Here is a 12,532-nt window from a genome sequence, read left to right as displayed (position 1 = left end):
TAAAGGGAACACTTAAAAGAGAAGATGAACCTTCAGAAATCAAGAAAACTCAAGTTAATAAAAGTCATTTCAAGAGCTGCGATTTGAATTAGCGTTTCCTTATGGAAAGGACTAAGTTTTGTGTCACTTACCAAGGGGCCAAGTTTTCCTTCAGGGCCTTGAACGCCTGGATTTCCTGTCAAACCCTGAAATAAGGAATAATATTGGTGTTAAGTTCTGCATATAGTTCTAGAACAATAGACAAATGTAAATAAATCCAAAAGATACACTCAGTTACTACCATGGTGCAAACACCAAGAGGTTCTTTACACAAGGGGCCGCATCCTCATCTTCACTTTACAGCTTCATCCCCCACTATCTTTGATCTTCCCTTTTCCCATTCTCCCTTTTCTTGTTTTTACACTTCTTGAGCTTCTCACAGGTCATCTTTATTTCTACCAACATTGCTCAGTGATCTATATCACATCTTATACTTGCTGTTCCCTTTTTCTCTTTTTGTGATATTCCAAATTCTCCCCAAACATTTTTCCTGAAAAAAATCTCTAGATGACATGCACCACTCAACTATGTAAATTATCAGTCACCAACTTAATGAAGGTCTGGCCTTCAGTTCATGTTATTTGTGGCAACTATGTGCTTTATGAGCACCCTTGCTTCAGTTTCATTAGCTGGTCTCAATCAGGGCTTTTTCTCCTTTTTCAAAGACAAATGGAACCTGTGCTTCCCAGCTTCAGCAGGAGAAAAGACAGGTATTTTGGCCTTCACCCTTTAAGTAGCCCCACTGAAACAAGTCAGTCCTTGTGTAACAGCTTTGTACTGCTGCAAAGTTCATTGCCGCCTTTTGAAACTGAAAGATATCGTGGTTTCTAGTCATGATTTACAGTGTACTGTTATTAGTTCCTTACCCTTGCACCTGGGAGGCCAGGTTCACCAGGACGCCCAGGATCTCCCTGACCTCCTTTAGGTCCAGAAGAACCTGCTGCACCACGCTCCCCTTGGGCACCCTAGAAGATACCAATGGGCTACTAGTTAACAGGTAGCAACAGCAGAAGAACAGCAACAGTAAGAGAAGATTAAATAAAACAGGTATCTTGTCTTAATGACCTATTTTTGCAAACAGACTTAATATCATTAGTACTTTTATGATATTATTAATTTTTTTCCCAAAAAATTATTACTTAAAAGTTGCTTCCTCCATAAAACAACTTTATATAAGGATTTTAGAATCCCTGTATTTTCACCAAGAAGCTACGAATTTACAGAAACACTAGACAAACACATATGTGAGTCACTTCCACAGAAGTGTTATAGCACTTGGGAAAGCCAAAGACAGATAAGACCATCTGTTCAAGGGGCACGTCTAGAAAAACTATACCACACACAAAGAAAAGGCAATTCTTCAAATAGTTAGCTACTATAAAGTAATACATAAATATTACTATAGAGTAATGCACAAAGCAATATAGTAGTAGAAACAGGCAAACATCTCTTATCCTTTCACATTTCAGCATGAGGGAGCGTTAAGTCAGGGACAGGGAAGGAAAGCTGAACGTCACAGGAACTGAAAGTGACTTTTCCCTAAAAAAGATTTTAGGCATTTGTCCATTCCTTTTGACCCTATTTCCAATGATTTTGAGGATCTGCCCGTTTGCCAAGAAGCAGACGTTTTTAACGGAACACTTTCGTTCTGTATATCTCTATGTATGTAAATTTTAAAAATTACCCAGAAAAAACCCAGACACTTTTTTAATTTCATTTACCTTTGGTCCAGGCAGGCCATCAGAACCGGGAAAACCACGATTACCAGGAGCACCCTAGGAAAAGCCATAGATACTAGATTATCATCTTAATTTTTACGGTACTAGATTTATCATTTGGGGGTTCAGTTTACCTCCTTACAACTTTCTTACTTCAATACTTTAAACTTGGGGTTTTTTTAACCACTTGGAGAGGTAAAAATTTCAATGTTTCATTCATGCATGCTGAACAGCTCACATGTGAACAGACTCATTGAAAACAAGATGGCCATTTGTACAGGGGTTAAGCGAAAAATCTGCAGGTTAGCTCGTCGTAACTCCATCATTCTGCTACCACGTTATCCTGTGTGCTGACAGCACAAATGAAAATACCCAGGGAAGAAATAATGCACAGTATGACAGATTTCTTCTCCCCAAAAAGAATAACTGGAGCACAAAAAACGTGCCATATTTTTATATCCTGATCCTCAGGGTATCATTTTCAAAAAGAATATTTCACAAAAGACAGCACCCTAAAATCATTAATCTGATATAGAACAACAAAGTTATAGATACAAATTAACTACTGTTAGGAAAACAAAGTTTGACTACACCCACAATGGAGCTGTAAGAAAGTTCATGTTTAGGTCAAGAGGTTTTCTGGCTTAGCAGTGCATCTCTCAAGACATATTATTCCTTTGGATTGCTCACCCTCTCGCCAACAGGGCCTGGTGGACCTACTGACCCCGGATCACCTCGAGGACCTCTTTTCCCTTCTTCACCTACAGGGCCAATGGGACCCTGGGGACCTTGTGGGCCCTAGTGAAAGTAAAATGTTTTTTAAAAAATCATTGTTAAGCTCAACACTTCTCAGGTATACTGAAGACAGGTAGACTGTCTTCTATACATCATACATGTTTTTTCAAATAAAGGAGAAAAAAATATAGTTAGGATTTGAATCAGTTAAAAAATGCAACTTTTCAGCATCAGCTTTTCTCTTTTACAATTTTTAAAAGCTAATATTTCAGTAAGAATTGCACTATGAATAAACTGTAATTCTGCAGTTTCACCACACAGTGCTCCTTATAATCACCTATTTGCTCAGATACAACAATTTGTATTTATTATTATCAATTGGACAAGCTGCAAAGGATGAAAATCCAGTGAGACTCCCGTAGAAATTCTCAAAGGAGAACAGTCAGTGGTAAGGAAACGATTACTTCATCTGTACAGTTTTGTCAGTTATTACATGATCGTTTAACTAGTGAGAAAGAAAAACTGAAGATTGGTTAACAAGTCAAACTGACTCCAACTCCACAGAATCACTTTTCTTCCAAAATTCACATGGTTACAGCATGAAATTAACCACATCCTCAAATAATCTTAGCTGTGGGCTAGGCAGCTATTCATAGCATACAGGTATAAATATTTATATTAATGTATAAATAAAATATAATGAATATATACATTACTGCATAAGTATAAAATGTATTAAAAGTAAGTTTAGAATAAAAAGGACTTTTTAATTATGTTTAGCACACAGACCTGTGTGCTTCTAAATGTCCAGAAGCAATATGGACCTATTTCTCATGAGATGAAGAAATTAGAATAAACTTATTCTGCATGCTACAGAAACCTCAGTAGAGGGATTAATTGGTTTCTCAGTCCTTGAGTCCTGTAAGGTCTATACTGAGTAGGTGATTTATAACATCAAAGGACTTGCTTCAGCATTCATTCTTAGTACCGTATAGCCAGGTTCACCATGGTTTGTCTTCTGCAACAATTACTTGAAAAACAAAAGTAATCTTCTCGTGATTACAAACATCAGAAGTGTCTTGAAAATTGTAAGAATCTATTCAAAATACTCATACAAGCCTTTGGGATTCCTATGCTACAAAGCATATGGAAACTTACAGGTTCGCCTTTGGGTCCCGCTTCTCCCTTGAAACCCGGGACGCCAGGGTCTCCCTGAAAACAAACATGAATAACACCCATAAAGTTAAAACTCCACATAAGTCATTCAACCATTTTGGATTATGCTGTTAAACAGAAAAACATTCCCTAGCTTAGTAATTAGTTGCAGTTTATGCTTACAATTGTTTGTCTTTCCCCTTAGCGTGCTTGTTTGTTATAACATTATCAAAACAAAAATATAAATGAGACAATTTCGGGAGGTAATTGTTCCTGTTTGTCCAAGTTTATATAGACACTCTTCTTTCTTAGACCTCTAAGAAAGCAAAACAGTATTTTGGACACACAGAAGATTCACAAGATCCAAGTCTCAGCATACTTACTAGCATGTTATTAATTTATTTAAAGGAACCTCACTGCTAATCACTGTTTTAGTTTCATAGTGTGACACGTTTACCAGACATCTTAATTTCCAAAGACAAAGACATCATTACCGGCTGGCCTCGAATACCAGGTGGGCCAGTACTGCCTTGAGGTCCTGGGGAACCAGGTGGACCTGATAAGCCAGGGGGGCCTCCAGTGCCTGGAGATCCCTATAAATAGAAATAAGAGCAAGCACGGTAAGGAAAAATAATAAAAATATGGAAATAAAATAAATCCACTTACACGATTTCTTCAACAGGGGATATGATCACTTACAGTTGGGCCCTTAGCACCTGGGGAACCATCTGTCCCTTCGGTACCCTAAAAATAATGTACCAATCATTAAAATTGATTTTAATGAGAAGGGTATCAAGAACGAAAGCAGAAAATTATAGTTATTTTATCCACTTTACAAGACCAGACAATAAAGAATATTAAATATACACAGCAACGTAAGATCTACTTGTGTAAATGAGTAGGTTAATATGAATAACAAAGTGTGCAAATTAATGTGACTTTTCATCTTTAAGATCCTATGCTTAAGCTTAAGCTTTAAAGTACTTGTAGGATTGAGACCGTATCAGGCTGTGTAACTTTCAGTTTTCCAAGTTGTTTTAATTAAATAAGGAAAAGTTATTATTAAAAAAAAAAAAAAGCACAGAACAAATGAATGATATGCTTTCTTTCCTGAGGAAAAAAAGTAATTTGAGCAAAACTCAGTGTCTATCAAGTAGGGTATTAAAATCCCCTATAAACAGGCAACACGTGCAAGCTGAGCACTGAGGAACTCAATTTAATGTACTTACAGGAAGACCTTGTGATCCAGCTGGGCCCTGTGGACCTGTTTCACCTCTTTGTCCTTGAGGACCTTCAGGACCACGAGGACCCGTTGGACCTGCTTCACCCTAAGATTTCACAGGAGAAAACAACTGGGGATTATTTTGCTCTAAAAAGTAGCACCTCAAAGTAACTAAGGAGGAATACTGAGAAAAACAATTCAGGTTTATTATCAGTAACAATTCAGTTTATTACCCTTAAAATATATTTTTGCTTACTTAATTCTGCTTCTACTACTTCTATGTGAATGTAAACTTTAAAAATACAAACAGAATTTTTCCTCAATGTATACAAGGACAAGGAAACTTTCTACAGAGAAGCAGCACTATATCCAGTGACCTAAATCCGATGAGATATTTTAGAAACACATCTCTCTCTAAAATCCCAGTATGCATGTGTAATTTGGCAACTTCGTTTTAGCTTTGTTAACAGCTAAGGCTTAATATTTAGAAGGGATAACACATCTGGGGTTCTTTTGCACAGTACAGATTAACTCACCGTTGCAGCACTATATTAAATATAAAATCCATGAAAGATTGGACTAGACGCTCCAATAAAAAAGTTCGTCCTGCCATCTCCTTTGAATTTTATCTTTATACAGGAAATTTGCCTTTTGGAGCTGATGACTGTTAATATCACATCTTCACAACCGAAGTCCACACCTTCATCATGTACTTTGCTTAGCTTTTATGAGTTTAAAGCAGCTATTCCAATTTTACATCATCTGGTGATCAAACTTGAATGTAGCTCCTCCTTTTCAAAAGCTTTCATTGAATCACCATGTGACAACTTCTCCAAACATTTATGTAGGCATTAAGTAGTGCTTAGTTATACCAAAACATTCTATGACATGCACTAAAAGGTCTATCATTTAATTGTATACATTATGTTAATACTCTTATTAAGACTTGTTTCCAAAAAGCTGTTCCGTGAATGTTCCCAGCTTCGCAACATCACAAAACATCTGCTGAACTTGGCTATCTGACTAATTGAGAGTTTCTTCTTGTATAATTTTTTCCTATTATGTTTTAGGAGTATAAAGGAACAAAGAGAAGGAACTGGGTGGAGGGCAAGTATAAGAAGTATAAGGAAGCTGTACAAGTTGTCTTTTCTATCTTTGCAGATATATTCTCAAGGCTAGGAAAAAAAAATAAAAATTGAGCTCTTTCTTGAAAAGCATGAGAGGAAAGTCCCACAAAGACAGTGCTGCAGCCAGTGAAAGTTTTCCATTTCAGCCACAAAAGGTGGTAATCACCATTTGCTCTATTGTGACGAACTGCCATACACCTCTGTTGGCGTTCAAGCATTTTCCTTACCAGTCTAGGTCATCTCAAAAAGTGTTCTTGGCCAAAAGTGGAAGTGTGAGCACTAGAAGGTACTGCTTCCATACTGTCTTAGACTAGTTCTCACAACTTGACTTGTAATAATGCATCTTATTATCCTTGAGTATACTAGGCAAGATTCCTGAGGCACAGCACGACATTCATCTTACAATCACCCCTTAGCTCAAGCGAAAGCGAAAGCAAAGAAAGTATCCTAACTGTGGTGAATTGCAATTGCTTCATTTGGCTTCTGATTTCTATCTCCTGTCTCAAGGTCTCGACTCAGGCTGATTTCACAGCCACTGTTAGGGCCCTGTATACCTGTCAGTCTGAACTCTGTGTAGTCTAGTACACATTATTTAATTCGGTGTTGTTAGATACATTAAAAAGATATTTTTGCTTTATTTTTTACCTTTACACCAGGAACACCTGGAAAACCTGGAGAACCAGTTATGCCAAGTGGGCCCTATAAAAGACAGACACACAAAGCTATAATTCTGCAGTTTAGGTCACACAGATTAGTACCTCATTACTATGGTTCTGGAATTAAATGTGCTTTTAGTCATAAAACATTTGTTCATAACAAAACCAAATTAACTATAATTTTTCTAAGTGACACACAAATATTTTATAGAATTATGGTGCAGTATTTTAATAATGTGTTTACTGAATTCAGCAAAGTTACAATTCTTGATTCACCTACCAATGCCCAAATTGCAATGTACACAGCTGACAATTATTATTGCAATTTTAGTTTTTAATGAAATTTTATATCCTCTTTTTATATCTATGCTACTGTGGTACGGTAATTAAAAGATCAGATATTTGTTAAGCTGTCACAATTTTGTCCTACAGAATGTAGCAAAGGAGAGTTTCATTCTTTTAAATTGAAAAAAAGTAATCTAGAAAAAAAGAGAAATACAAGCCATGTCTACATTGAAACAACTGGGTTGCCCGGCAAGATTTTTGATGCAAGCAACATGACAATAGAAAACATAATTAAAGGCTACATGCCCTACTTCCTACTTTTCTGCCCCATTGAGATTCCCAAATTCATTTGCAAGCTTTTAAGCATGGGTTTTGTACCAAATTTTCAAGGCTGCACGGACAAAGACGTACAGCAGAGATAGCTTACTGCTCGGATCTGTGTTCGGAGACAGGCAGGTATTTCTGGGAAAGGAAGTGGAGGAAAGGCTGGGTTATGCCACACCACAAAACACGGTGTTGTGCAGAGGTACATCTTCAGCTCCCCCCCAAAAAAAGAAGTATAGCTCTTCCCAAATGGAATTAGATCTTGAGATAGTCGATGCTGGATCTAAGAAGGGCTGGCAGCTTGAGCAGACCAGAGCATTGATGCGGCTACGCTATTTCTGGTTCTCGAGCCAAATCCTTGGCACGTTACACTGCAGCGTGTAGGCGCACCTCATGTGGCTGCAAGGACATGAAGTTTGGGCAGGGGTGCAAACAGCTGGGGCTGCATTACATGACAGACTGTCCAAACTCACTAGAAAGCAAACGTCAAGTGTATACACTTGAAGATACCTGTATGTCACGACACAAACCTCCCAAAGACTTCCAATTAAGGGCTTTAAAGTAAATTTGTAAATTGTTTCCATTTTCATAATGCCTCTTGTGCTGAACAAGACATTCAACAGAAGACCTTTCTACTGTATTATAAACTCTCTGCATGGCGGCACACTGTGGTTATAAATATTCACTACAACGCTATTCCCAGATGATTCCTCTTTATCTTTCCCTGATTTTCTATCTTGTTGTAAAATATGACGCATACTGTGAAAAAATGTTCTATGTAATAAAGTTCTGCGGAAAAACTTAATGAGAACAATCTGTCCCACTGAGCATTAATTACAGACAACATTTCTGCCATGACCTTGCACTGGATTTCTACAGAACTGATGTAACAGCTCACTAAGTATATTTTTGAAAACCCATGTCCCGGATTATTGTATCACAAATACACGTCTGCCAAATCTCTCTCGCGTTGCAGGAAGAATTCCAGAGTTATGGTATACCACTGCACTGACCCAAACAACAATGCATTTCATTAACGCGTCCTCCAATGAGAACCATATGCATTAAGTACCAGTATCTCCCTTGTGACACTACATGGGATTTTACCAAAAATGTTAGCCAACCAATTATCATGTCCAGTGAAGCTGAGCTCATGTTTTATGCCAAAGGAAAATTTCAAGCTTCATGTAGAATTTCATAGCTCAGGATCCAGCTTTTTTTAACTTTATAATTTGTTTTCAAAACTGAAAATCTTTTCATTGTTTGAAAGTTTCTTCTAACAAGTTACCCTTCTTTCACGATACAGTAAATAATTCAGTTTTGCAGCTTCTACACACTTAAACTCATTTTTTGAGCCTCTATTACAGTTAATTATTTCTTACAGAAATTTTTAATAGAACAGTCTGTTCATTAAGATGACAGGTAAATGAATTTTTATCAGGACTTGTATCACTATTAAATGAAGATTATGCACAGAATGAAATTTAATTGCAGGCAGGTTTGTTTTAGGGTTCTGAGGGTTTTTTAGTGTGATGTTTTCGCAGTGGGTTTTTTCCCTTTTTTTTTTTTAAATTGAACTTCACAAAGTGGTAAAGGTTCAGGTCGGCTATATCACAGGGCAAGAACTGTCAACCACATTCTAGAAGTAACGCTTTCAAAAAAGCAAATGAAAAAGAATGCCACATTTTTAAAGGGCCTTGCACAAATAGTACGAAACCATCATAAGCTTTCATTTGCAAAAGCAACTCATAATTAACTGTGTGTATGTGAATAATCCCACTGGCTTCCTAACAGTCGTGTAAATTCACTGACGTGCATTTTGCAAATGCCCTGTGAGATTGGATTGTAGGATTGAAACCATCCCCCTTTGATACACCAACACCCACAGTTTAAACTGCCGCAGTCATCTTCAGCCCTGTTGCAATCGGGATTGAACTTCTACAGTCATGCATACCAGGCTTTCTCAATTTGCGGACATTCACACATAGGCTTCTGGTTCTTCAGTTCAATGTGTGGCGGCCCATAATTAAAAGGCTATCTTTTACACGTTTCGTAATGGATCAATTGCAATTTTCCTATCGGTGAGTGGCATTTTTTCTTGCTGATAATGGGTACAATCTCATTTGCCAGCTTTGTACGTGAAGGAAGATAATACACAGTTATAAACTGGTTTATATTACAGCGCATGTCCTTGGGACGCTTATCTCCCTGCAATACGGATCCCGCTTCGTAAGAGCAGCAAAGCATCACCTCTCCAGGGAAGATGCCACTCCTCTGCAAACTAAAACCGTTAGATGAAGCAAACTGCAGAGCATCACATCACGGAGGACAGCACTAAAGCTAAATTGAGTAGAACTTGGAATCACTTACAGGTAATTCCAGTTGCATTTAACTGTTACCAGCAACTGCCAATAATTTTTTTGTGCTGCTTCTGGTAGTGTCAAAAGGCATGTAGGAAGTATAAGGTGAAAAAAACAGGCGATTAAGAAAGAAACTTACCATTGGCCCTGGCTTCCCAGGCATACCATGTTGGCCACGTCCACCCTAGATATGAAAATACACAAGATCGAGTATTTAAAAGAACTCTAACTACTTTTTTTATTTATTTATTGTTCGCATTTGTGATAACAGCCATACATACTAAAGCAATCAAAGAAATGCTGGATGGCAGAGCCCTCCAAACACTGGCATGGAAAACTGCTGGAAGAAATTATGCTCCCCTTCAAGTTAATGGATTTCTCTACTTTCAGAAAGGTCAATATTTTGACGGTGTGATTGTATGGAGCACATAACATAAATGGAGCACATAAAAGTCATGGGGAGAACTGCCAGAAAAAACAATACTTGACGCTGGACGCAAAGCAACAGAAAGAACTTTCTACTCAAACATGATCTCATGTCAAGGCTAATCCCTCCTTTTGCCGAAAAGCAAAATATTTTTTAGGAAGAGAGCTTTATTACCAGGAATTAAATCATAAGACTTTATTTAAAATGAAAGTACAAACTTTCATTTTAAACTTTTTGTTTCTAGTTCAGTATTTTTGGTGAAAACAGCCTCTCAAAAGAAATTTCACAGAAACAAAGATGACGTTTTTGTATCACAGAAAAAAGTGTTGTGAGGGTATTTGGCCTCGTGGGCAGCTCTGCTATGAGAAATTACCATAAGCTAGCATTCTCCTTTTAAAACTGTTTTGAAATTTACAGTAAAGGTCTCACCCCACAAAACTCTGCTCAGCACTAACTTTCTTGAGCTAGAGCTGAACTCACCACGGAAGTGACTAGCAGCCACGTGAATAAACGCTTTCAGGTCCAAGGATTTAAATTTAAGTAAAACAAGGGAAGATTTACAAGAAGAGAGAAGGAAAATCCTACTTACAGGGGCACCCTGTGGTCCAATTCGACCTCTTTCTCCTGGCATTCCTCTAGGTCCCTTGAAGAGAGAACAAAAAGTACATTATTTAGGGGCTCATCATGGCAGAATAACAAAAAGGGGAGACCATAGTTCACTTGATTTTTTCCCCCCATAGAGGAAAGAACACACGCTACCCCCTCTTTTTTTTTTTTCTCCTGCTTTTTCTTTGCTTTTTACTTTTTTTTAAACACACTTGACTTTTCCTTTGCTTCCAATAAGTCTTGCACCGCATTGCTCTTCAGCGAGTTTCTGCTCAGTCTTCTTTATTTGCTTTTAACAAGAACATGATTAGGTTCACTGAGACTACAAGCATGGTAAGGACAGATGATGCAAACAACAGTTACAGAACCAAGTTATTTTTTTTCTAGCTGCAGGTGTAGCTTATCTTGTCCTATAGCAGGAAAGAAGTAGCAGCTTCTATAAATCCTTGCAGGCTCACAGGCTTGCCCAGTGGAAATTTAATAAACTGTAATTTCTCTTTTCCTGTTCCAACAGTATTTCCAGTTTTAAACACATCAGAATAAATTTGTATATACTCAGCAGGGTCAATAATGCAATCTCATTTACTACGTCTCATTCAAAAATTAGGTTCCACTTCAGGGATATCACATTCTGCGTGACACAAGACAGTGCTTCGCGGAGAGATGTCATTATCTGATATCAGAAAGGTGCTTTACTTCCAGAAGGACTGCTGAGAGTCAATTTTCGGCGTGTTGGCACTGCTCACAAGTATGCGGTTGTCCAAAACCACATCTGAATGAAAACTACTCCGAGAAAAAGTTCCTCTGTTTCACTCCCATGTCACGCACGCTTATCCTCACCGTAGGTTCCAAAATCCTCTGTCCGCGGTTTTCTTAGCTAGTGCATTTCTGACCTAAATTATTCCTATTCTATCTCAGAGCAACTAAAACAGTTTTTCTCATACTGAAATTGCTCCATGTGAAGCAGCAACATGTAAAAAAAAAATTTTGTCACCCTACACTTACATGAGTAGGTAAACAATCACAAAATCTGCAAACAAGCTTCTGTTGAGCCTTCTGATCTATTATTGTTATCTATGCCTGTGAATTGCAAAGAATAACAGCTTATAGTGGACCAAATTTACTGGTAGTGTAGTAGAAAACAAAGCCTTAATTAAGAGAAAGTTCAGCTTCATGACATCAAGTACAGATATCAAAACCTTAAATTCCTATTGGCAATAGCATTTACAATCTTAAAGCCACTTCTGTAATACCCAATGCACACAACACTCACTAGAGGACCCGTTGCACCCATGGCACCTGTTGGTCCAGATTCTCCCTGTAAATGGAAACGAAATGACACAATTAGAGGAACTGGGCTAGAGGAAAATGGAGTTACGTGTTTCCTGCCTGTCCTCCACCCTTACATGAGACCTAGGAGGCAGATTTGCACAGTCCCCGGTGTGCACCACGGGCACTGTTCCCCATGCTGGTGGGAAATGCCATATTTACTGATTCTCAGTGAAGCAGATCTAACTCCTACCTGTTCTAGCTAACAGCCCACACCACCTCCTGCACTGGTTCTACCAAGGCTCCTGCTGTTGTTGCCTCCACAGAAAGTGGTAAGCAATCTCAGGAAAGAAATCTTTTCTTTTACAAACTCTCCTTAACTACTGATTCCACACACACTTAAATTTAGATTTTGGAAGATTCACTTCATTTACTACGTTTTTAATCTAAAGGAATAGTTCTGTCACACCTGTGATTATCGCCTACACTAGGCCAAAAGTGTTTCAGCATCAGCACTGATCAATGTGGAAAAGCCTGAAAAAAAGTGTTCCATGCTCTTTTAAAATATCTTTTAATTCATCTTGAAAGGATTGTCTCCAGCTGGCTATC

The 12,532-nt window shown here is 37.9% G+C and overlaps 1 protein-coding gene across 1 annotated transcript in view; it reads right to left on the bottom strand.

Moving 5' to 3' along the window:
• Positions 1–12,532, bottom strand: part of COL5A2 (collagen type V alpha 2 chain) — a 113,510-nt gene that overhangs the window by 23,111 nt on the left and 77,867 nt on the right. The window contains exons 15-26 of the mRNA XM_054209114.1: positions 11,928–11,972; positions 10,638–10,691; positions 9,761–9,805; positions 6,642–6,695; positions 4,877–4,975; positions 4,347–4,391; positions 4,142–4,240; positions 3,651–3,704; positions 2,448–2,555; positions 1,761–1,814; positions 906–1,004; positions 132–185 (exon numbers count right to left, since the gene is read on the bottom strand). Coding sequence (XP_054065089.1) covers positions 132–185; positions 906–1,004; positions 1,761–1,814; positions 2,448–2,555; positions 3,651–3,704; positions 4,142–4,240; positions 4,347–4,391; positions 4,877–4,975; positions 6,642–6,695; positions 9,761–9,805; positions 10,638–10,691; positions 11,928–11,972 — 810 coding nt within the window. The remainder of the gene's footprint in view (positions 1–131; positions 186–905; positions 1,005–1,760; positions 1,815–2,447; positions 2,556–3,650; positions 3,705–4,141; positions 4,241–4,346; positions 4,392–4,876; positions 4,976–6,641; positions 6,696–9,760; positions 9,806–10,637; positions 10,692–11,927; positions 11,973–12,532) is intronic.

Source organism: Rissa tridactyla, chromosome 7, assembly GCF_028500815.1.
Source record: "Rissa tridactyla isolate bRisTri1 chromosome 7, bRisTri1.patW.cur.20221130, whole genome shotgun sequence".
NCBI classification, from domain to species: domain Eukaryota; kingdom Metazoa; phylum Chordata; class Aves; order Charadriiformes; family Laridae; genus Rissa; species Rissa tridactyla.
The sequence above is the reverse complement of the archived record's forward strand: the minus strand, read 5'-3'. Positions and strand labels throughout refer to the sequence as shown.